At 36.1% G+C, this 26,607-nt stretch overlaps 1 protein-coding gene across 1 annotated transcript in view; it reads right to left on the reverse strand.

Moving 5' to 3' along the window:
- The window catches only part of BCAS3 (BCAS3 microtubule associated cell migration factor), a 572,763-nt gene that overhangs the window by 505,367 nt on the left and 40,789 nt on the right, over positions 1 to 26,607 (reverse strand). The window contains 1 exon segment of the mRNA XM_036838162.1: positions 19,097 to 19,178. Coding sequence (XP_036694057.1) covers positions 19,097 to 19,178 — 82 coding nt within the window.

Here is a 26,607-nt window from a genome sequence, read left to right on the forward strand (position 1 = left end):
GATAAAAGTCCCCATGGTCTTAGACGGTGATGGAAACACTGTGAGTGTACCATGAGAGGGGGAAAGGGAGATGGTGATGGGGTAGACACCCAGAATTCTACAGCCACTTACTCCCTCCTGCCAGTGGTGGAGTGGAGGCCATGGGGCACCCTCTTGACATCTGGTCATTTTAGTCACTTTTGCAGGGAAATTTTCCAAAAAAAATTATAGTTTACTTCATTTGTCCTCATGATAGCTCTGTGAAGTAGGATACAGAGGGATATTATTACACACCTACAATCAATTAATCTTTGACAAAGGAGGCAAGAATATACGATGGAGAAAAGACAGTCTCTTCAGCAAGTGGTACTGGGAAAGTTGTATAGCCATGGGTAAATCAATGAAGTTAGAACACTCCCTCACACCATACACCAGATTTGGCATGTACACTATGGAAAACAGTATGGAGGTTCCTCAAAAGACTAAAAATAGAGTTGCTGTATGATCCAGCAATCCCACTCCTGGGCATATATCCAGACAAAATTAAAATTCAAAAAGAAACATGCACCCCCATGTTCATAGCAGCACTATTTTACAATAGCCAAGACATGGAAGCAACCTAACTGTCCATCAACAGATGAATAGACAAAGAAGATGTGGCATATATATATATATATATGTATATGTGTGTGTGTATATATACAATGAAATGTTATTCGGCCATAAAAAAGAATGAAATAATGCCATTTGCAGCAACATGGATGGACCTAGAGATTATCATACTAAGTGAAGTCAGACGGAGAAAGACAAATATTATATGATATCACCTATATGTGGAATCTCAAAAAATGATACAAATGAACTTATATACAAAACAGAAACAGACTCACAGACATAGAATACAAACTTTGGTTACCAAAGGGGAAAGAGTGGGGGGACAGTTAGGACTTTCAGATTAGCAGATACAAACTACTATATATAAAATAGATAAGCAACAAGATCCTACTGTACAGCACAGGGAACTATATTCAATATCTTGTAATAAACTATAATGGAAAAGAATCTGAAAAAAAAATATGTATATATACAAATATATATAACTGAATCACTTTGCTGTATACCAGAAACTAACACAACACTGTAAATCAACTATGCCTCAATTTTAAAAAAATTTTAGAGGACTTCCCTGGGGGCACAGTGGTTAAGAATCCACCTGCCAATGCAGGGGACACAAGTTCGAGCCCTGGTCCGGGAAGATCCCACATGCCGTGGAGCAACTAAACCCGTGCACCACAACTACTAAGCCTGCACTCTAGAGCCCACAGGCCACAACTACTGAGCCTGCATGCCACAACTACTGAAGCCTGCACGCCTAGAGCCCGCGCTCTGCAACAAGAGAAGCCACTGCAATGAGAAGCCTGCGCACCACAACAAAGAGTAGCCCCCGCTCGTCGCAACTAGAAAAAGCCTGCGCCCAGCAACGAAAACCCAATGCAGCCAAAAAATAAAGAAAGAAATTTAATAAATAAATAAATAATTTAAAAAATTTTAAAAGAAGGATATTATTTACATTCGAAAGACTATAAAACTATAGTAGATTAGATGATTAACTTGAGATCATACTACAGTAGCCTGTTCAATATATGAATAAAAATACCAAGAGCACATGTTAGCTGCAGTCATGTTCTGGTTAGAGAAAATATATAAGTACAGTACTTTGAAAATGCAGAACTGATTTAATACTGTTAAATTTAAAATATTAGCACCTTTAAGTAACACATCTTTATATAAGAAAATCTCCCAAGGTAAAATACCTACAAAGAGAAATATCCCTCTCTTTTATTCCTTCACTCTAAACTTTTAATTCTCATTTCTGATTTCCACTTCTGACCCAGTAAAGACTGCTGAAGATGGTTTCTCTTGCTTGCATCTTTCTCCTCTCCACCTAAGGCCCCAAATACAAAGAATTAGACCATTAATAATTCTTGCTTCACTTTAACGTTGAATGCTTGGAACTCTTCTTTATATTTTAATAATATAATAAATACCTATGAACCCATCACCCAAGATGAGAAGTATAACATTACCAATAATTTCCATTTACTAACATACACTCATACATCTGAAACCCTGTCAGCCACCCACTGCTGGGGAGCCATTCTCCTAAATTTTGTGCTTCTCACTCCTTTGCAGACACACACACACAGAGTTGTAGTTTTTATTTTCATATTATACAATTTGAGAGTTTTGATTAGTTCATGCGTCTGGCTGTTGCTGTAAACTATGAAGCTAGATAAATTCACCTGGCCTCAGATTCTTTCCATGTTCCACAGGTGAAAGAATAGAAATTCCAAAATACTTCCAAAGTGAACACATACATACATAAAAACTGGAAGACACAATAAAAGCAACAAGAGGTAAAATTTCAGTGAAAACTAGGTTAAACAGTAGGTGCCAAGAAGATATTCAAATGATAACAACTGAGGCCCAGTCCTCTTGTTTTTTAAGACTAAAAGCATCACAGGCAAAGAAAAAAGAAAAAAAAAAAGCCATTCTCTATAAGGCAAGAATCATAGTAGTCCCTTGATAATAGTAAGAGGAGAGAGAAAGTTCAAGCCTCCTTTAACTATTCACAAAATCAAAAGAAAAAAAGAATCCCTTGGTGTTTTTATCATTTTCTTTTTCTACTACATCTAGCACCAGAGAGAAGAAAGCACAATTAAAACTACAATAACTCTAAAAATGCCTGCACCTTTTAAAGGATCTAAGATTCAGCTTCTCCAAAGACACATTAAAATTTAAACTATCCTGCAAACAAAATCCAAACCCAATTTATTTTTCTTTATCTACAAATAAAAACCCCACAAGCCTAAAATATTTCCTAGCTGACCCTTTAAGAAAATGTTAGCACACTCCTGCCCTAGACTAAAGACTGTCCCAGACATACAAAACAAAAACTGAGTAATTTGACTATATCCCAGAACCAAGTCCAAAAATATTTAAAGTAATACAAAATACCAGCCCTGAGCAACATAAAATTCACAAAGTGTGGCATCCAAAGAAATGTTTCAAAGCATGCAAATAAGCAAGAAATTCTGACCCATAATTAGAAGATCAATCAATTGATAGAACAGATTGACTTTTTTTTTGAGATAATCTTGATTTACAACATTATATAAGTTTCTGGGGTACAACACAGTGATTCAAAATATAGTGATTCACAATATAATTATAAAATATTGGCTATATTCCCCATGCTGTACAATATATCCTTGTAGCTTAATTTTTTTAAATTGAAGTATAGTTGATTTACAATGTTGTGTTAGTTTCTGGTGTGCAGCAAAGTGATTCAGTTATATATACATATATATACATATTCTTTTTCAGATTCTTTTCCCTTATAGTTTACTACAAGATACTGAATATAGTTCCCTGTGCTATACAGTAGGACCTTGTTGTTTTCCTATTTTATATACAGTACTTTGTATCTCCTTGCAGCTTATTTTATACCTAATAGTTTGTAACTCTTAATCCCCTAACCCTATCTTGCCCCTCCCCACTGGTAACCACTAGTTTGTTCTCTATATCTGTAAGTCCGCTTCTTTTCTGTTATATTAACTATTGTATTTTTTAGATTCCAGATAGGAGTGGTATTGTATAGCATTTGTCTTTCTCTGTCTGACTTATTTCACTAAGCATAATACCCTCTAAGTCCAATCATGTTACTGCAAATGGCAAAATTTCATTGTGTGTGTGTGTGTGCGTGTGTGTGCGTATGTGTGTGTACATGTATATCCACATCTTCCGTAACCATTCATCTGTTGATGGACACTTAGGTTGTTTCTATATCTTGGCTACTATAAATAGTGCTGCTGTGAACACTGCACTGGGGTGCATGAATCTTTTTGAATTAGTGTTTTTGTTTTATTTTGTTTTTCTGGATATATACCTAGGAGTGGAATTGCTGGATCATATGGTAGTTCTATTTTTAGTTTTTTGAGGAACCTCCATACTGTTCTCCATAGTGGCTGCACCAACTTACATTCCCACCAACAGTGTACAAGGGTTCCCTTTTCTCACCAACATTTGTTATTTGTGGCATTTTTGATGGCAGCCATTCTGAGAGGCATGAGGTTTTGTGGTTTTGATTTGCATTTCTCTGATGATTAATGATGTTGAGTATCTTTTCATGTGCCTGTTGGCCATCTGTACATCTTCTTTGAGAAAATGTCTATTCAGGTCTTCTGTCCATTTTTTAATGGGGCTGTTTGTTTTTCTGATGTTGAGTTGTATGAGCTGTTTATATATTTTAGATATTAACCCCTTATCAGTCATATCATTGCATTTTCTCCCATTCAGTAGGTTTTCTTTCATTTCGTCAATGGTTTCCTTTGCTGTGCAAAAGCCTTTAAGTTTAATTAGGTCCCATTTGTTTATTTTTGCTTCTATTTCCTTTACTTTAGGAGACAGATACAAAAAATATTGCTACAATTTATGTCAAGGAATGTTTATGATTTCGAGTCTTACATTTAGGTCTTTAATCCATTTTGAGCTTACTTTTGTATATGGTGCGAGAAAATGTTCTAATTTCATTCTGTTACATGTAGCTGTCCAGTTTTCCCAGTGCCACTTATTGAAGAGACTATCTTTACTCCACTGTATGTACTTGCCTCCTTTGTCACAGATCAATTGACCAAAAATGCATGGGTTTATTTCTGGGCTCTTTATTCTGTTCCACTGATCTTTGTCTGTTTTTGTGCCAGTACCATACTGTTTGTATTACTGAAGCTTTGTAGTATAGTCTGAAGTCAGCAAGTGTGATACCTCCAGCTCTGTTCTTCTTTCTCAAGATTGTTTTGGCTATTCAAGGTCGTTTGTGTTTCTATACATATTTTAAAATTATTTGTCCTAGTTCTGTGAAAAATGTCATTGGTATTGTGACAGGTATTGCACTGAATCTATAGATTGCTTTGGGTAGCATGGTCATTTTACCAATTTTAATTCTTCCAATCCACAAACACAGTATATCCTTCCATAGAACAGGCTGACATTTAAACTCTCTGATAAACATACTCCATTTACTCAAGAAGGTAGAAGAGAATGTGAACATGTTCAAAAGACATGGGAGGGACTTCCCTGGTGGTCCAGGGGCTAAGACTCCATGCTCCCAATGCAGGGGCCCTGAGTTCGATCCCTGGTCAGGGAACTAGATCCTGCATGCATGCTGCAACTAAGAGTCTGCATGCCGCAACTAAAGATCCCGCATGCCACAACTAAGGCCTGGCGCAGCCTAAATAAATAAATATTAAAAAAAAATACATGGGAGATCTCTCCATACAGAAACACACACACACACACCTTCTAAAAATGAAAAATGCAGTGTCTGAAATGAAAAATACACTCGATAGGTTAATGATAGATTAGATACTGCACAAAAACTGGAAACACAAAAGGGGAAAAAAAGACAGGAAAATAATGAACACAGCATCAGTGAGTTGTGAGACAGCATCAAGTAAGCTAAAATACATGTAGGGAAGAGGAAAAAAACATTTGAATATGCTCTACAAGAGACACTGTGAGGAGAATAAGACAAGCCATGGACTGGGAAAAAATATTATACACATGCACAGTTATCTGAAATATACAAAGAGCTCTTAAAACTCAACAACAAGAAAAGAAACAACCTGGGCTAAAGATCTGACAGATACCTCACCAAAGAAGACATATAGATGGCAAATAAGCATATGAAAAGATGTGTCCCATTAACCTCCAAAATATGTAAACAGCTCATGCAGCTCAATATTAAAAAAACAAACAACCCAATCCAAAAATGGGCAGAAGACCTAAATAGACATTTCTCCAAAGAAGATAAACAGATTGCCAACAAACACACGAAAGAATGCTCAACATCATTAATCATTAGAGAAATGCAAATCGAAACTACAATGAGATATCATCTCACACCGGTCAGAATGGCCATCATCAAAAAATCTACAAACAATAAATGCTGGAGAGGGTGTGGAGAAAAGGGAACCCTCTTGCACTGTTGGTGGGAATGTAAATTGGTACAGCCACTATGGAGAACAGTATGGAGGTTCCTTAAAAAACTAAAAACAGAACTACCATATGACCCAGCAATCCCACTACTGGGCATATACCCTGAGAAGACCATAATTCAAAAAGAGTCTTGTACCAAAATGTTCACTGCAGCTCTTTTTACAATAGCCGGGACATGGAAGCAACCTAAGTGTCCATCAACAGATGAATGGATAAAGAAGATGTGGCACATATATACAATGGAGTATTACTCAGCCATAAAAAGAAACGAAATTGAGTTATTTGTAGTGAGGTGGATGGACCTAGAGTCTGTCATACAGAGTGAAGTAAGTCAGAAAGAGAAAAACAAATACCGTATGCTAACACATATATATGGAATCTAAGAAGAAAAAAAAAAAGGTCATGAAGAACCTAGGGGCAAGACAGGAATAAAGACACAGACCTAGGAGAGAATGGACTTGAGGATATGGTGAGGGGGAAGGGTAAGCTGTGACAAAGTGAGAGAGTGGCATGGACATATATACACTACCAAACGTAAAACAGATAGCTAGTGGGAAGCAGCCGCATAGCACAGGGAGATCAGCTCGGTGCTTTGTGACCACCTAGAGGGGTGGGATAGGGAGGGTGGGAGGGAGGGAGACGCAAGAGGGAAGAGATATGGGAACATATGTATATGTATAACTGATTCACTTTGTTATAAAGCAGAAACTAACACACCATTGTAAAGCAATTATACTCCAATAAAGATGTTAAAAAAAAAAAAGCTTTCATATATATTATTTATTTAGCTGTGTTGGGTTTTAATTGCAGCACGCAGGATGTTTAGCTGCGGCATACAAACTCCTGGTTGCAGCATGTGGGATCTAGTTCCTTGACCAAGGATGGAACCCAGGCCCCCTGCATTGGGAGTGTGGAGTCTTAGCCACTGGACCACCAGGGAAGTCCCTGAAAGACTTACTTTAAAATAACTATTAATTAGGAAACTATGAGTTTTCATTTTCACACCTAGGAATGGTTGTGATAAATAAACACAGATTTCCAAGACCATAATTTGTCCAATTCACTAAGACACCTACAATCTTCTTTACAGTTCTAAAGTAAAAAAGCATTTAAGCTGTACTGATAATAATCAGCATCTCCATTACAAGTCTGTTTATTTGGGTCAGAATCATTAAGCTCACATGTAATTTAGTTGCTTCATGTTACACCTTTGTTTTTATCTGATTCGAGATATCCGTCACTAATCCTTTTGATGTACTTTTAATAGTTTATACCAAGTCCTGTAAAGGGAACCAACGTTTCTTTTAAAGGGCTGATTTAATTTAGGATGAATGTAACTTAAATAGATTACAGCTGTCTCTGTGACATACTTTATCCCAACAGCTTAAAATTTTAAATACACTAATGTAGGATAATAGCTTTCCTATATATTGGTCCCGATATTGACTCTTTTCAATGCTCTTCACCACTAGACTAAACAACCAAGGGCTCCAAATATAATAAAGACACAACTGAAGATACTTTAGACCTTCAAAAGTGGATGAAAACACAGAGAAACAGAGATACTTTTTACACATTTCAACTGATACACAACTGTTTGATTCCTGCTGTCAGAGACACAGCCTAGAAACACCTGGATTTGGTAAAAGTGCTTCCCTGTAATAATGGAAAAATCATATAATGGGAGACAGTGAGGCCTAAATGATTAAGGAGCAAGTTTTAAAGTTCAATTTCCAGCTGGATCACTTATCAGCTATGTGTCATGGCATTCACCTTGCAGGACAGCGGTAAAGTGGTGATAATGTTTATTATCAACCTAGAATTTCATCTGAAAAATACTAAGCAACATTATACACTTGATTTATCAATTTACTTCCTCTCTTTTCTGTTCAGTATACTTCCCATTCACGATAGCCCTCATATGAAAAGTCCCTAACTACAGGGATCAAATATTTAGGTATAAACTGAGAATACTCTTAAATCAATTTCTCTAATACCATGACATCTCCAAAAACTAAAAAAAAAATTTTAAACTAAAAAAGCAGCACTTCTAAAGCAAACATTCTCTATTAGAAACACTGTTCTCTGACCAAAAGTATTAAAGAAATTGATAGTGAAGAGAACAAATGTTCCCAAGTTATAATTTATCTGAATAATGGGCTTAGCAAAATTTTGTAAAAATCTAAATGATCCCAAGTAATAAAGGCTCCACTGATAAGGACTAGGTGTTACGAAAAACATACACAAAGCAAACTGAGAAGTAATTAGAGCAGAAAACATTAGGGAAGCCCTAAATCTCATAGTTTGGCCATTTAAAATGTCGATAAGCCTGTTTCCTCTTTGCAAAATACTGGTGATGACTGTAAGCAAATGTCAGTTGGCCTACTTTTGGAAGGTTGCTAGTGTTTTGGATGAACAGACTGTGAGTGTGTGTAAAGATTTACTTGTTTAACCATAGTTATTAAATTTTTACAGTAAAAAAAAATTATGGCAAACCGTTCTGGAAAAGTTAAGCAGAATTTCTGAATTGATATGACTGAACAAATCAAAGAGCTCTTCCTTGAATGTGACAAAAGCCACATTTAACTTGTTTGAAGAGGATGAAAGAGGTAACTTGTACATTGAGAAAAGTAATGAAAATTCAACCCACAGAAAGTGCACCCTATATGAAAATATACCCCCCCAAAAAAAAAGAAAATGAGAAAAAGTTTAACAATTCTAAAGGTGTTCTACTCATATTTGCTTCTAGAAAATAACTTAAGCCATTCATATCATAAAAAGGCAGCAACAATTAGTATTATTGACTGCATGGGTGGGCTGTTTACAGTATTACAAGCTTCAGAAAATACACGGCATTTACGCTCCAGTAAGGGAAGAATGGGTTGGATCTTGGGGTTATTTTAAAACCTTTCAATATTTTAAGGTGTGAAACTGTGAATTCCGAGCACAGCAGAACAAAAAACAATAGTACCTTTCCAGTAGTATGTAATAACAAAATAATCTAGAAGGAATAAGCCAAGTTGGCTACCCAGTGTTTTGGATGAGTACTAGGATTTCGGTTCACAGGCACTTGAGGAAACTGTATCTCCAGAGTCCGTCTATTCCCAGAGTAAAGGCGCTAGTTTATAAGAATTTGCTCTAAAACAAGGAAGTTCAGATACTCAGTATATTGGACTCCTAAGGATAGCGAGTAAGGTTCAATCTGCATTTCTAAGAAATCTGGTTCAGGTGAGAGGCCAAAATGATTCTCTACTCCATAATCAATAAGCAAACAGCATAAGCACAAGGCTAAGATAATTCCTAATAGAGTTATAAACTCAGAGTCAAAAGCGGCGCTCTCCATTTGGTCACTGATAAATGACTAAAAAAAAAAGAAAAAAAAACTTTATACAAAAGTGGAGCTCTAGTTTCTCTTTTATAAAATACTGGATAAATTCATTTCGGGGCACCACCCATATATATTCCACATATTATGCAAGGCACTGCAGAGAATGCAATGATTAATCAATCACTGTTTCTGTGATTCCAAAGGAACATATTATAGTAAGGGAAAGACCATAATAAAGGAGAAATTTCCCCCAAAAGCTATGAAAATCAGAGGTTGGCAAGAAACAATCAGGAAGATATAATAGAAAAAGAAAACAAATTACAAAAAGACAAAAAATACAACATTCAAAGAGAGTCATGATTTGAAATAAGACATGGTAAAATATACAAAGTTTTTCTTTTTGTGAAACTAAATATATATAACATAAAAAACGGACAGATTTCACCAAATAACAAGATAGGCTGCAAACTACACAGGAAGTCTACAGGACACATATCCATGATAATATTTCACTAATAATAATCTAGTAGAGAGCTGAAATCAATAAGAGAAGAGCAAAGAGTACAAACAAGCATGGTATTATGAGACTGAACAGTAAAAATATGAAGATTTTTCTAATCTCCCTAGCACTCAAAGACAGAAAAATTGCAAGAATAGGATTTTCCTCCATCACATAGGCCAAGACTGAAAAGATTCATAATAGCCAGTAGAGGACAGAATTGGGGAAAAAAAGGAATTCTCATATATAAATGACAACATACTCTCTCTGAGAAGCAATTTTACAATGTGTATCAACATTTTACATGTATACATTCTTTTACCCAGTAATTCCCCTTCTAGGAATTATCCTAAAAATATTTATAATTCCTTGTGTATTTTTTAAATGTACATATACAGAAGCATGTAACAACATAACCTGTTATAGGGAAAAGGTTAAAATTAATATAAATGTTTATACAATGGAATGACATAATTTTTAGCAATGTTGAAAGAAGTTTTGAAATAGAAAGACATTCATAATATAAACTGTTATGAAAAAACCTACATATACACATCAATAGCAAATACATATAATACATGTAAAGAACTTGAATCAGGTCCTGGACATACTACTACAAGTTACTTTCACGCATGTATGAATAGTTTAGGGGGAAAAAAACAGGAAATGCATACTCTAAGCTGTCAATACATGCTCAGTATCTGAGTAAAGAGAGAAAAGAAGGAAAGTAAAGAGGTAACCTGGGTTTATCTCTAATAACAGAATCAAGTGAATTTTCATTTTCTACATTTCAGTATTCCTTGAATTTTTATAATGAATACTTTAACTGGTTAGAATTAATTGTATGGTCTTTATATTAAGAAATTTAAAACATATTAAAATGTATGTGTCCTCTGATCCCATTCCTTGGAAATAAGCATTATCAGCACAAAATCTATAGTCATATAAAATTTTTAACTTATATTAAATTTAACTTATATATTAAATCACACATATTGCTATATTCTATTTCACAAGCGAGGTACTGAGTTACTAAAAACCACTATGGCTCCTGAGAGTAACAAGTAAGAAGAATTTACTTGGAATTAAGTTCTAAAAAGACAGATTTGAAAGATAACAAATAACAGCTTTTATCTGACATGAGAATACCAATTGATTGGTCATAGCTTCCTGGAAGACTGCACTGAAAACAATTCTAAAGCAAGTGTAGGTTCATTAAAAACGTAATCAATTATTGTTAGTGACCATGAAAATATAGGGAAGTACAAACTGTGTCGTTAGGAGTAAATGCCCATTAAATACAATAATGACCTTCTACAGTGTAAAAGAACATCCAAATCCTTCAGTTTTTCCGCTTTTAGTTAAGAGACAGACTTTGCACAGAATCACCTACAGAAAGGGAACTTGCTTTTCTTCTAGATCATAACCTTCAAAACATTATACCATGCAGCAACATTCAAATATTTATTAACACCTTGTATCAAGTACTCTGTTAGGTACTGAAGATATGAAAACAGCCTACAAACCTAGCAATTAAGAGGCAACTGGGCAACTAAAATAAAAAACCAGTAAATCCTATGGGAGCACATACTACTGACATTGGATAACAAGAAAGAAGGGTTAGGACATGAGTATTCTAGAAGAGGAAATAGCAAATGAAAAGGTCTGAAAGAAAGAAGATGGATCATTTGAGGAAACGAAAGTTCAATAAAACTATCACAAAGGCGTGAGTGTTGTTGGGGAGAGGAAGGCTTAGAGAGGGGTTACTGGTGACGGCTGAAAATAATGCTGGAAAAATACACTGTAAGGGCATCAGTTCACCAAAGATCTAATGAATCTGGTATGCAACAGCTCTATTTTTTTTTTAACATCTTTATTGGAGTATAATTGCTTCACAGTGGTGTGTTAGTTTCTGCTGTATAACAAAGTGAATCAGCTATATGCATACGTATATCCCTATACACCCTCCCTCTTGCGTCTCCCTCCCACCCTCCCTATCCCACCCCTCTAGGTGGTCACAAAGCACCAAGCTGATCTGCCTGTGCAATGCAGCTGCTTCCCACTAGCTATCTATTTTACATTTGGTAGTGTATATATGTTCATGCCACTCTCTCACTTTGTCACAGCTTACCCTTCCCCCTCTCCGTGTCCTCAAGTCCATTCTCTCCTAGGTCTGTGTCTTTATTCCTGTCTTGCCCCTAGGTTCTTCATGACCTTTTTTTTTTTCTTCTTAGATTCCATATATATGTGTTAGCATACGGTATTTGTTTTTCTCTTTCTGACTTATACGCTCTGTATGACATGACAGACTCTAGGTCCATCCACCTCACTACAAATAACTCAATTTCGTTTCTTTTTATGGCTGAGTAATATTCCATTGTATATATGTGCCACATCTTCTTTATCCATTCATCTGTCAATGGACACTTAGGTTGCTTCCATGTCCTGGCTACTGTAAATAGTGCTGCTAGGAACATTGTGGTGCATGACTCTTTTTGAATTATGGTTTTCTCAGGGTATATGCCCAGTAGTGGGATTGCTGGGTCATATGGTAGTTCTATTTTTAGTTTTTTAAGGAACCTCCATACTGTTCTCCATAGTGGCTGTACCAATTTACATTCCCACCAACAGTGCAAGAGGTTACCCTTTTCTCCACACTCTCTCCAGCATTTATTGTTTGTTAATTTTTTGATGATGGCCATTCTGACCAGTGTGAGGTGATACCTCATTGTAGTTTGCAAATGTAGATGTGCATTTCTCTAATGATTAGTGATGTTGAGCATCTTTTCATGTGTTTGTTGGCAATCTGTTTATCTTCTTTGGAGAAATGTCTATTTAGATCTTCTGCCCATTTTTGGATTGGGCTGTTTGTTTTTTTGATATTGAGCTGCATGAGCTACTTGTAAATTTTGGAGATTAATCCTTTGTCAGTTGCTTCGTTGGCAAATATTTTCTCTCATTCTGAGGGTTGTCTTTTCGTCTTGTTTGTGGTTTCCTTTGCTGTGCAAAAGCTTCTAGGTTTCATTAGGTCCCATTTATTTATTTTTGTTTTTATTTCCATTTCTCTAGGAGGTGGGTCGAAAAGGATCTTGATGTGATTTATATCATAGAGTGTTCTGCCTGTTTTCCTCTAAGAGTTTGATAGTGTCTGGCCTTACATTTAGGTCTTGAATCCATTTTTAGTTTATTTTTATGTATGGTGTTAGGGAGTGTTCTAATTTCATTCTTTTACATGTAGCTGTCCAGTTTTCCTAGCACCACTTATTGAAGAGGCTGTCTTTTCTCCACTGTATAGTCTTGCCTCCTTTATCAAAGATAAGGTGACCATATGTGCATGGGTTTATCTCTGGGCTTTCTATCCTGTTCCACTGATCTATATTTCTGTTTTTGTGCCAGTACCATACTGTCTTGATTACTGTAGCTTTGTAGTACAGTCTGAAGTCCGGAAGCCTGATTCCTCCAGCTCCTTTTTTCTTTCTCAAGATTGCTTTGGCTATTCAGGGTCTTTTGTGTTTCCATACAAATTGTGAAATTTTTTGTTCTAGTTCTGTGAAAAATGTCAGTGGTAGTTTGATAGGGATTGCACTGAATCTGTATATTGCTTTGGGTGGTATAGTCATTTTCACAATGTTGATTCTTCCAATCCAAGAACATGGTGTGGGACTCCTCTGGTGGCGCAGTGGTTGGGAATTCACCTGCCAATGCAGGGGACATGGGTTCGAGCCCTGGTTCGGGAAGATCCCACATGACATGGAGCAACTAAGCCCATGTGCCACAACTGCTGAGCCTGCGCTCTGGAGTCCATGAGCCACAACTACTGAGCCTGCGTGCCACAACTAAGCCCATGTGCCTGGAGCCCGTGCTCCACAACAGGAGAAGCCACCACAATGAGAAGACCACGCACCGCAAGGAAGACTAACCCTGCTCTACACAACTGGAGATAGCCCGCGTACAGCAACGAAGACCCAACACAGCCAAAATAAATAAAAAAAAAAAAAAAAAAAAAAGAACATGGTGTATCTCTCCATCCGTTTGTATCATCTTTAATTTCTTTCATCAGTGTCTTATACTTTTCTGCATACAGATCTTTTTGTCTCCTTAGGTAGGTTTATTCCTAGGTATTTTATTCTTTTTGTTGCAGTTGTAAATGGGAGTGTTTCCTTCATTTCCTGTTCAGATTTTTCATCATTAGTGTATAGGAATGTAAGAGATTTCTGTGCATTAATTTTGTATCCTGCTACTCTACCAAATTCATTGATTAGCTCTAGTAGTTTTCTGGTAGCATCTTTAGGATTCTCTATGCATAGTATCATGTCATCTGCAAACAGTGACGGTTTTACTTCTTCTTTTCCGATTTGGATTCCTTTTATTTCTTTTTCTTCTCTGATTGCTGTGGCTAACACTTCCAAAACTATGTTGAATGACAGTGGTGAGAATGCGCAACCTTGTCTTGTTCCTGATCTTAGAGGAAATGGTTTCAGTGTTTCACCCTTGAGAACAATGTTGGCTGTGTGTTTGTCATATATGGCCTTTATTATGTTGAGGTAGGTTCCCTCTATGCCTACTTTCTAGAGAGTTCTTATCATAAATGGATGTTGAATTTTGTCAAAAGCTTTTTCCGCATCTACTGAGATTATCATATGGTTTTTATCCTCCAATTTGTTAGTATGGTGTATCACATTGATTGATCTGCGTATACTGAAGAATCCTTGCATTCCTGGGATAAATCCCACTTGATCATGGTGCATGATCCTTTTAATGTGCTATTGGATTCTGTTTGCTAGTATTTTCCTGATGATTTTTGCAACAGCTCTTATTAATGATTTATTAATTGGGGCTTCCCTGGTGGGGCAGTGGTTAAGAATCCGCCTGCCAATGCAGGGGACATGGGTTCAAGCCCTGGTCCAGGAAGATCTCACATGCTGCAGAGCAACTAAGCCTGTGAGCCACAACTACTCAGCCTGCACTCTAGAGCCCACAAGCCACAACTACTGAAGCCCGCACGCCTAGAGCCTGTGCTCCACAACAAGAGAAGCCACTGCAATGAGAAGCCCACACACCACAACAAAGAGTAGCCCCCGCTCGCCGCAACTAGAGAAAGGCCGCACACAGCAACGAAGATCCAACACAGCCAAAAATAAATTAATTAAATAATTAATTTTTTAAAAAAATCACTTTTTAATTCTAATGGTTTGTAGATTGTTTTGTATTTTCTACATATACAATCAAATTATCTATGAATAAGATGATTTTACACCTTTCCTTCTAATATTTACATCTCTTATTCATTTTTCTTGCCTTGTTGTAATGGCTAGGACTTGAATTCAATGGTGAATAGAAGTAGTGATAGGATCCATCCCAAACTCAGTAAGAAAGTATAATATTTAATATATCATTACAGATTATAATGTTGGCTATAGGTTGTTTTATAGATTATCTTTAGCATACTGAGGATGTTTCTTTCTACTCCTAATTTGCTAAAAGCTTTTTTTTAAATCCCAAATGGCTATTAAATTTTGCCAAGGTTTTTTTCCACTTCTATTGAGGTGATCAACTGTGTTTTCTTCTTCATTCTACTAATATGGTGAATTACACTGATTTATTTTCAAAATGTTAACCGACCTTGTATTCCTGGAATATCTTTTACTTGGTCCTGATGTATAAATTTTTTATGGATCACTGGATTCTATTTGGTAATATTTACATGTAAATTACACCAAGAAAGAAAAACAGGGAGGGAGGGAAAGAGGGAGGAAGGGAGGGAGGGAGGTGTTGGGCATGAGGAGAGGTTAAGAAAAAAAGACAGCAGAAAAGAATCATTTTGTGAGGGGGTGGGGCACACCACAAGGCATGTGGGATCTTAGTTCCCCGACCAGGGATTGAACCCGCACCCCCTGCATTGAAAGCACAGAGTTTTAACCACTGGAAAACCAGGGACATCCCAGAAAAGAATTATTCAAGAAGAGTTAGTAATCCATATTGAGACAATCTCCCAAAAGGAACAGGGATGAAATTATTTTTTAATTAATCATTCTAGGGGATATAACAGCTAAATAATACAAGTACCAGAAAGAGAGAACATGGAAAATTTAAGAGAAGAAACCATCAAAAAAGTAGTTTAAAGAATTTTCTTGCTTGATGCTTTGTGACAACCTAGAGGGGTGGGATAGGGAGAATGGGAGGGAGGCTCAAGAGGGAGGGCATATGGGGATCTATGTATACATATAGCTGATTCACTTTGTTGTACAGCAGAAACTAACACAACATTGTAAAGCAATTATACTCCAATAAAGATATTTTAAAAAAAGAAAAAGAATTTTCTCATAACTATACTACTTGCATTTCTACATCGAAGAGGCCCAGAATAACATATGAACCAAGAAACAACACTGCAAAGTTTTGGAACACTGGGAAAAAAGCCAACATTCTATTAGCTCCTGAGAAAAAAACAAGCCATATACAAAGAAAAAGGTATCAAAATGGCTTAAGATTCTTCAACCATAACACTAGATCAATACCTTCAAATTTCTGAAGTAACATTACTTACAAACAAGTATTTCTTACCCAAATTAACAATCAAGAATTAAAGAAAAATAAAGACATCTTCAGACAAACAAGATCTACCACACATCCCTTTTCAGGAAGCTACCAAAGGACTTATTCCACCAAAGTGAGTGCAAAAGCAAAACGGGCAGAAGAGAGGAAAGGCGTATTCTATTTTCCGTTACAAATTTTATCTGATCAGTTGCACGTTTGATGAAAACAAATCTAAAAAATTAAATACAAAAAAAGTAACATAATTTCTGCAAGTCATACAACATTTAGTTTTGTGAAATTACATCTTAAATCTAAAAAAAAGTATATTTAAAGTATCTTATAGTGCATGTAAAAGTATATTATAGTTGGATTTCCCTGGTGGCGCAGTGGTTAAGTATATGCCTGCCAACGCAGGGGACATGGGTTCAATCCCTGGTCCGTGAAGATCCCACATGCCACAGAGCAACTAAGCCCGTGTGCCACAACTACTGAGCCCGTGCTCTAGAGCCCACAAGCCACAGCTACAGAGCCCATGTGCCACAAGTACTGGAGTTCGCGTGCTGCAACTACTGAAGCCCACACACCTAGAGCCCGTGCTCCGCAACAAAAGAAGCCACCACGATGAAGAGTAGCACCCGCTCGCTGCAACTAGAGAAAGCCCACGTGCAGCAACGAAGACCCAATGCGGCCAAAAATTTTTTTTAATTAAATAAATAAATAAATAAATAAATGTCTATTATAGTGGATAGAGAAATCTTTCTTTTAATTAGACAAAGTAAATTAAACAAACTCAAATTCTACTAGCAATATTAGCTTTTAAAGCTTTATACTCTCTCATATAGTTCTGCCCAAAGTAAAAAATTTGAGAAAAGCTGAACATTAATAATTGGCATAAAGAGGGGAATTCCTTGGCAGTCCAGTGGGTAGGACTCCATGCTTCCACCACATGGGGCCAAGGTCCCATCTCTGGTCAGGGAACTAAGATCCCACAAGCCATGCAGTGTGGCCAAAAAAAATTAAAATATAAAAAATAAATAGGGTTTCTCTGGTGGAGCAGTGGTTGAGAATCCGCCTGCCAATGCAGGGGACACAGGTTTGAGCCTTGGTCCGGGAAGATCCCACATGTCGCAGAGCAACTAAGTCCGTGCACCACAGCTACTGAGCCTGAGCTCTAGAGCCCACGATTCACAACTACTGAAGCCCACGTGCCTACAGCCCGTGCTCCGCAACAACAGAAGCCCCCGCAATGAGCAGCCCGCGCACTTCAACGAAGAGTAGCCCCTGCCCGCTACTAGAGAAAGCCCTCTCGCAGCAACAAAGACCCAACACAGCCAAAAATAAATAAATAAATAAATAAATAAATATTTTATAAATAAATAAATAAATAATACATAATTGACATAAAGAATAGAACTTCATAACTGAAATGAAAGGAGAAAAATCTGCCTCTGTGAATTACATACAAAAGAAACAAAGACATGGCAGAGTCCTTTAGCAATAAAGTTCTTCTTGATTCCAACCATCCAGTGAGGCTGGTTATTCCAAAACAATCTTCTTTGTCAAAAATTTCACCAAAACACAAATGCAACAGAAAACAGAAAGAGAGTGTAAAGCAGAGACGAAGCGGATAACTGTAGATGCCATACAGTTCAATAACAAGGAAAAATCTCCACGTGACAGCAGGATATTGTTGCCTTATTACCTCCACCCTTACCATTTCAATTAAGTAGATTTAATAATTAAATTAATCCCTAACATTAGCTATGCAAATAGTAGTACATTTTAATAAACATCATTCTCACCAATTTACAGAAATAACTGCAGAAGGAAGTATTAACAGGAAGATTTCCCAACTTCTGTACAAACTTTAAAACTATAATAGCATTAAAATATTTTAATATCCTCTTTTTTAATTATGCAAATGATATTAATATGATTGTTTTTAGTGCACATACAAAAGCATTACTGAGTGAACATAGGCAAATTAAAGAGAAAATACAACCCTCAGAAAGCTCAGATCATTAAGGAGTTGGGAATTTTTTACGCTTCCAAATAACAGATGTAATTTAACCATATATCTGGTTTTTTAACTTTAAAAATACATAATAGTTACATACAACATTAAGAAGTGTTCATTATTAAAGCGGAGATCCAAGGTCAAAAGCCCGAAACTGTACTTCTGCCATAGCTGTAAATACAGACAGCAGACTCATCTACAATCGAGATAATGGTGAAAACCAAGCTCTTCAAGGCAGTAAGTATAACTGAGAGGAGCAAAGACACTGAAGACAACAGAGACTTGGGGAATACCCACAGAAGTAAGCTGAACCAGAAACAGAACAAAAGCGGCACAGTCAGCAAGGAAGGGATCTGGGAAGAGCACTGCCATGAAAACCAAGAGAGAAGAGGACTTCAAGAAAGAGCCAGCAAAGTCAGAAACTAAATGGAGATCAAAGAGGACGAAGATAAATCAAAACCGCAGCAGAAAGTGAATGGCCATACTGAATTGGTTAAGATTACCTATTTCCATCTCAACTGACAGAACTAAGAGTTTATCTTGGAGGGAGGAGGGGAAGGAGTATGGACACGTGGAGGAAAACAGACTTTAGTTATCATTCTTGCTGTCTGATGTCCAAGACCAGTAGAAGAGAAACCTCTTTCTGAATGATTTGTCTCTTCTTAAGGGCTACACTCACCAAACTGTGGAGCAGGCAAGATTCTAGCTGCTCGAATTGGGCCATGTCGAACAGAAAAAAGCTCCTGTGCTTCCCCACTGATCTGCAGAAGACAGAAAAAAAAATTCAGTAAATGAAAACACAGGTCAGAACATTATTATACAAAAACAAGATCTCCTAAATTTTCATCACAATTTTTGGTCTGAAATGTAGTATATGTACGTTCACACACCCATTTATGGCTGACCATACACATTAAGTATATTAATACCTTAAATTATCATAAATATTTTTAGAAAATTATAAGAGCATGCACTTAATATGAATAGGAAAATAAAAGGTCTGTTCTGAAAACCTATAATTTTTATCTTTAATAAACTACCAGTTTGTTAAAGTCTGCTCGGTTCCTGTATGACTGCCTTCCATTTTAGAGTAAAGCAACTCTGATTTTTTTTCATTAGTATTCAGTTTACCATGTAAGAAAAACATAAATATTCTTAGCATTCTGAAAAGCAGAACTTAAATGTTGTAGTAACTTTCGCAAATTGTTATAGATGAAAAAGAGCAAAACATGTTGCAAAGAACACTGAGGTGGAGGGTAAATGACCTAGGTGCCAGCTATGGTTCTGCAACCCTAGCTACCCTTAACTACGTTGAGTAAATCATTTAACCTCTATAAACTTTTATTACTTATTTTCTTTTCTAAATATATTTTAGTAAATATTGTATACATTTAGGTATACAACATGAAGATTTGATATACATATATATGGTGAAATGATTACCAGAGTCACCTCCTCAGAGTTACCTTCTGTGTGTGATAAGAGTATCTGAAATCTATTTTTCCAGTCTTCAATACAGTATTATTAACTGCAGTCATCATGCCTGAACATTACGTCCCCTGACTTGTACATCTTACAAAACTGCAACTTTGCACCATCTGACCAACATCTCCACATTTCCCCTACCTCCTCTAAGCCTATATTCCTTTGCATTTATAAGCTGAGACAATAAAGGTGCTAAAGGACCTCAAGATGCTTTAAATTTCAGTATTCTATGCATAAAAAAATATGTACGCATCTTTATATGTCATTATTCTTATTACACACATAGATCAAACACGTATGAATGTCCGTTCATTTTCAGTCATATCAGATCTGTTCCTCAGATATAAACAGTACAGCAGTCTATTAATCCCAAAGTAAAAGAGGTAGACTAATATTTGTGTCAAGTGTGAAAACAATTGCTTTTCAGAATTAGTGGTTCAAAAGAACAATTTGCTAATTGAAATACTGAACATATTAAATCATAATGTTAAGAAAGGCTTTCCAGACTACTATAAGTGGTACTGTAGTTTCCAATACATTTTCTTAATTCTCAAGTGTTTGATGGAATATGTAATATCAGATAGGGAAAATGGCAAATATTATAAAACTCGCTCTAAATACCCAAAAACTTACAAGAGATATAGAAATAACTCGTTCTAAATACCTAAGAACTTACAACAGATATAAAAATGATAAACATTCCATAAACACGCTGATGGTATTTTTTTAAAAATAGGCCTGCCAAACAAGGAGTTTAAAATATCAACATTGTATACATTATAAAAGGCTTATCAATCTTCCAATATTAAACTATAAATCTGCAGAGCTGTCTTTTAGATTAACTACTTTTTTAGATCTTCAGCTTCTCTTCTACCTGAATTTAAGAGCTGCAAACTGTCAATATTTTTGTCTCTTATAAATGTTAAATTATGGTAATACCCAAAGAGCCATCATATTCATTTAGCTTATAAAAATAATTATTAAAATGTATTTATTGGCCACAATGGCAAATCCCTCTACAGCACTTGGGAAGCAGAAGATATGAGGAATGCTAGGCTCTTCCCACTAACTATGCAACAATAGCACCACCTATCACCAATTAAACACACAAAAGCTACAAACTCAGTATAGCAAACTTAAATTTACTTCTTAAATTTACCTCTCTACAAATTCCTCTGTAAACATTAATTTTCTAAATGAAATACCATTGACATTATATACTGCAGCTCTTAAGTCCACATTTTATTCTTATAGAACAGAATTTTCAGTTTATAAAAATCCTTAAAGGGTCACTTTGTTCAATCTCCCACCCAATGTAGTAATCACACATTCTCTGAAATCTAAAAATTACCATCACCTCGTTGATTTTAAGAACACTTCCAACGAAAGGTAAATCACTAATACAGTCCAACTACATTATAGATGCATTACTGGCTATCTCCAAAGCTGCCAAGTCATTTACTTTTTGAAAAGAGATTGTTTGTTGGGCAATGGATAAATAGTATTCTTCAATATACATACTATTTCTACTAAGAATGCAATGAAAAATAAATTATAAAACAATACTGTAGAAATTGCACTGAAATTATAATTCAGAGTAATGAAAACCACCTCTCACAAATAAGGTTTATACCTATAACAAATCATAGTATTCTAACACAAAATTCACTGCTCTGTACTATTATTTCCATATGCCACAAGTCTAGCATTTAGCTTTTGGTCCTATCAAATAAAGCTTTAAAGTTAAAAAGTCTAATCACATTTAACTGAGCTGCTATACTAAATTATACTAAACAATAAAGAATAAAACAAACCTGTCTTGGCATATTCACAATATGATAAACGTTTGTTATCACTGGATTTAATACCCAAGAGCTTACTTTGATATACAAAACATTCTGAAATCTGAACACACCATGCTTTTGAGCATAACGGCTTTTAAAACAAACCTAAATGCCCTATTCTATTCTAAGCTTCTACTCTAAATCCCTCTTTAAATGTACAGCAACAGGTAAGAAAAAAACATTAGGAGTGATTACAAAATGCATCTCCACATTCATTACCGATCCTTCATTACCTCTAAGTTAAGGTCCTAGAATCTTTAATTATCACATCAGGGAAGGGAGGTGGGGAGAAGCACTATTACTATGAATAGAAATTTGTGAACATGTTAAAATCAAAATTGTTAGAAGCATAATTCTGAAGTATCCTAAGTGAGTCACAAATGTCAAACTTCCCACAGGAGAGAACTCTCCCAATAATATAGGCAAACTCTATACTGGAATACAATTTCAGAACAGAGACAGTGCTAATAACGTGTATATAGATAAGACGTGCACATTTTAGGTAGGACACAGAGAGAATGGATATGTCCTTACAGGCTCCGCTTTAGCTGCCGTTTTCAATTGCCTCTAATCATTCTATACAGTATGTTCACTGGTAATTTTGCTCTCAAATAAATGAGTGGCAAAACTGATGAAGTTTTTTTAAGGCTTTCAAAGTGATTTTTAGGTTTCTTAGAAAGAGCTCATTGAAAAGAGCAAAGAATCTCTGAGATGAGGATTTTACTGATCCTGAGAAGAATTACCAGGAGCTCTAAGTTCACTTTTAAACCAACAATAATAAATACAAGGGTAGAACTACAAGGAAGGCGTGTATCAAGCAATGTTCCAACTTCCTGGCAACTGCAGTAACTTGGGGAGAGGAGCAAACAGGGAGGAAACCTCTCCAATAGTTCCTCATGGGTCTCTGCCTTTGTTCTTACTGGCATTTTAATTTCTGATGACAGGCTTTTGTTGTTTGGAGCATAAACCGGACGTACCAGTTTGGAGGCACAATAAGGAGAACAAAGAATGATTTGTTCACACTGTTGGAAAAAAATCTTTTCCAACCATAGAAAATAGCTTTCACATGGTGAAAATATGCAAATTACATACCAAACCAAAAAGGGGTGGGGGGGGAGTACAAGTTTAGAATCTCACAGCTCAACCTAAGGCAAAAGGAAATTATAACAGCCGAGACAATCATACACACAGAGAAAAGGCTATAAAAGCTTGGGGTGGGGGGAAGGGGAGCTTTATAAGTGCTTTTAGAGAATTCTGAAAGCACATGAAGGTCATCTAGCCCTCAGAACCAAACTTGTTTCTGAAATCCTGATGACTTTTCAAAGGCATCTGACTACAAAATAGAAAATTCAATCAAACACAAAGGACAATAATAATAATGCTCTACAACGACACAGAATGAGGACAATAGTACATATTTACACCCCCAACTTCCCTTTTAGACACTGGTCAAATGGAGAATTGTGGTCTCCAATTGATTCTTTTTAGTAAACTTTACTCAAAGATAACAGACTTAGAAGTAATACATAAATCTTAGGTATATGTACAGCTTAACGAATTTTCAATGTTAATACACCTCTGTTACCAGCAGAGACATCAAGAAACAGAACATTACGGATACTCAGAAGGTCCCTCCACACCGCTTCGCAGTCACAAGCCCAAGGCAAGAATAACCATAACCACTATCTTGACTTCTAACACTTCTCACACATAAGTTTTACTTCTTCAAATTTATTTAAATGGAATCACGTAGTATGTACTCTCTTGTGAATGGCTTCTTTCACACATTACATGCCTGTGAAATTCATTTGTATTGTTGCATATGATTGTAGTTTTTTATTTCTGTTGCTATATAGATTCCCATTGCATGAAAAATACAATTTATCCATTCTACTGTTGGTTGCTGGACTTCTAGGTTGTTTCTAGTTTTGGGCTCATAAGATATGAGGAAAAATTGCAACAAACTTTCGAATGGGAAAAAGATTACTGTGTGTTCTTCCAGTGGATTACCAAGAGTTCTACAGTGGATCCTTTGGGATTATTTGATTCTATAAGAATCTGCACCTTTGTCTTGACTGGGCTATTTTACAATACTGTAAGTTGTAGAAAACTGATAGTAAGGCAATTGACTCTTGCCCACAGAAATGCAAATGAATCTTGTTTAGTAGAGATACAATTGAATTCCGCTCATAAAAAAGATTCCAAGCAGTACACTTTCCCAACAGGCTATTAGCTAGGTTTGCATCTCTTAACAGGGTCATTTCAGCATTCCTTATTCCCTATATCTGTTCTTCAGATTCTCCTTTGAACCGGCGTTAACTTGTCTAACACCTCATTAATAAGTTAAATAAAATTTATGACACATGTCCATTTTACAGTTGTATGAGTGTCATGATTTTACCATTTTTAAACTGGTAACATCATAAGGAATATTACTATGAATATTCTTGCACATGGCATTTAGTGACCATATTTAAGTATTTCTTTTGGGTATATACTACTGAAGTTGCTTCTATATTAGGAATATGTGCATATTTTGTAGATTTTAACAAAACAGTAACTGAACAATTTACCAGTGTAGAAGAGTTCTCTACCTGCTCCACATCCAACAGTTGGTGTCATTCTGGTGGATGTTCAGTGGGATTCTCACTGTCATTTTAATTTGCATTTTCTTCAAAGGAGGTTTCACCCTTTCATATTATTATTGGAATTTAGTTATACTATCTCATGAGCAATCTGATAAAGTCTCTTGCCCAATATATTTGCCTGATTGTAAGAAATTATGGATTTAGATCTATTATGCACAGTGAGTAAAATGCATAAATCAGTCTCCTTTGGAAAAGCAACGCTGCCTCAAACTAAATAAACAAACAGGCTTTATTATAGTGGCCCTCCATCAGGGCTCATGATGTAAGAGTTTTGTCCTGAAGGACCCTTGATTTCCAGCATTATGAATGAGATTCAAGAACTCATTTCAGCAGCTCTGGAAAAACTAGAGCTTTTTATACCTAACTGAATTCATATCTTAATTCCAAATCCAGTAATAAGCAAACTCTCCCCCCATATAAGGTACAATGATTGGGTTATAACAAAATGATAGCCCTTGAAGTGGAAAAATGTTGATTTGTAAAACTTCACACAAACATTCAAAGCAAATTCAGTCCCTATTAAAGATAGGAAACATACAAAAATTACTATATCTTTCCCCTATAACTCAAGCAGTTCGAATACAAAAGGTAATGATTAGCAGTTTTTTTTTCCTTGATAAATACTTCAGCAAGCTTTAATCTCTAAAATAAAAAACTTAAAAAGAGGTATTAATTTACCTATTTTTCAAAATGGCTACGTCATATACAGTAGGGCATTTTTAGACTGGAAATATAAATTAAAAGACCAAGCCATCAGACATAAAAGACATCAGAAAAAGAATTCTTTGTGTTTATCTCAAGCACATCCTGACTTTCAGTCAAAAATATCTTTCACACCTGAGTTTTCCAAACAAGTAATGCCTCTGATTCCACTTGGAAAATCAAAGAGAGTAAAAGCAGCCCACAGGTAAGACCCTGGAAGTTTTATTCCTTTCCCGAAATCATGGCCTATAGCAACAATGCCAAGTGCGTACAGTATGACAGATCATCAGTTACAAATATCACATTAGCAACATCAACGACTCCAACAGTTTATTACGGTAGAAAATAAACCAGACTTCTGTTTATAACCTATACAAATTTGCTAAATCTGAGTTTGGCTTTATAATAAGGGTAACGACATATCTATCTAACAAAGCAAAGGTGTTAAACTGTGTATTTAAAATATGAAACAAGAGGGCTTCCTTGGTGGCGCAGTGGTTGAGAATCTGCCTGCCGATGCAGGGGACATGGGTTCGAGCCCTGGTCTGGGAAGATCCCACATGCCGCGGAGCAACTAGGCCCGTGAGCCACAACTACTGAGCCTGCGCGGCTGGAGCCTGTGCTCCGCAACAAGAGAGGCCGCGACAGTGAGAGGCCCGCGCACCGCGATGAAGAGTGGCCCCCCACTTGCCGCAACTAGAGAAAGCCCTCGCACAGCAACGAAGACCCAACACAGCCAAAAATAAATAAATAAATAAATAAAAATTAAAAAATAAAATATGAAACAAGAGAGTTAAATCAAGAAGATGCTTGTTAAATGAATGAACTGATAAATAAACGACTAAGTCTATGTTGGCATCATTATTCAGTCTTCATGGTACTTAATTTGCCTTTGTCTCCCTGTTTTCAAAACATGTTGTTAACATTTAATATCTGGAAATTTGTTATAACACCACATCATAAAACACATTTTGGTACAACTCATTCTTGAACCCACTGGTATATTACTTCCTAAGCTTTTCAGCTCTCAAGAAAAGGACTACTATCAGAGTGGCAAGCAGCACCTCATCTGGGCAGCAGGTTTTATCACACTGGTCTTCACACTCCCGCTCAAGATCAAGGCAGTCGCCACTCTCGCCGGCAAATATCCCACACTCAATCCAACCTTTCTGGGTTAATGTAATGTTTTTACCTGCAACAGGTTTTCTTACCAAGAGTGATGTAAAAACTGTCCATTTAAATAAACAAATGTAGAATTATCAATCTTTTCTAATTGTCTCACATGTACCAGCCACATAGACACAATTGAAATGAAGTCCTTAATAAGAACAGTGCTTCATTAGTTTTAAAGTTAAAAAGTAATAACAAATAAAACTTTTTCATTAAGGAGAAAAATGTAAACTATGGACTTTAGTTAATAATGTGTCAATACTGGTTCACCAAGTTTAACAAATGTACCTCGGGAATTCCCTGGTGGTCCAGTGGTTAAGACTCAGCACTTTCACTGCCGT

The sequence above is a fragment of the Balaenoptera musculus genome, chromosome 20, assembly GCF_009873245.2.
Source record: "Balaenoptera musculus isolate JJ_BM4_2016_0621 chromosome 20, mBalMus1.pri.v3, whole genome shotgun sequence".
NCBI lineage: Eukaryota > Metazoa > Chordata > Mammalia > Artiodactyla > Balaenopteridae > Balaenoptera > Balaenoptera musculus.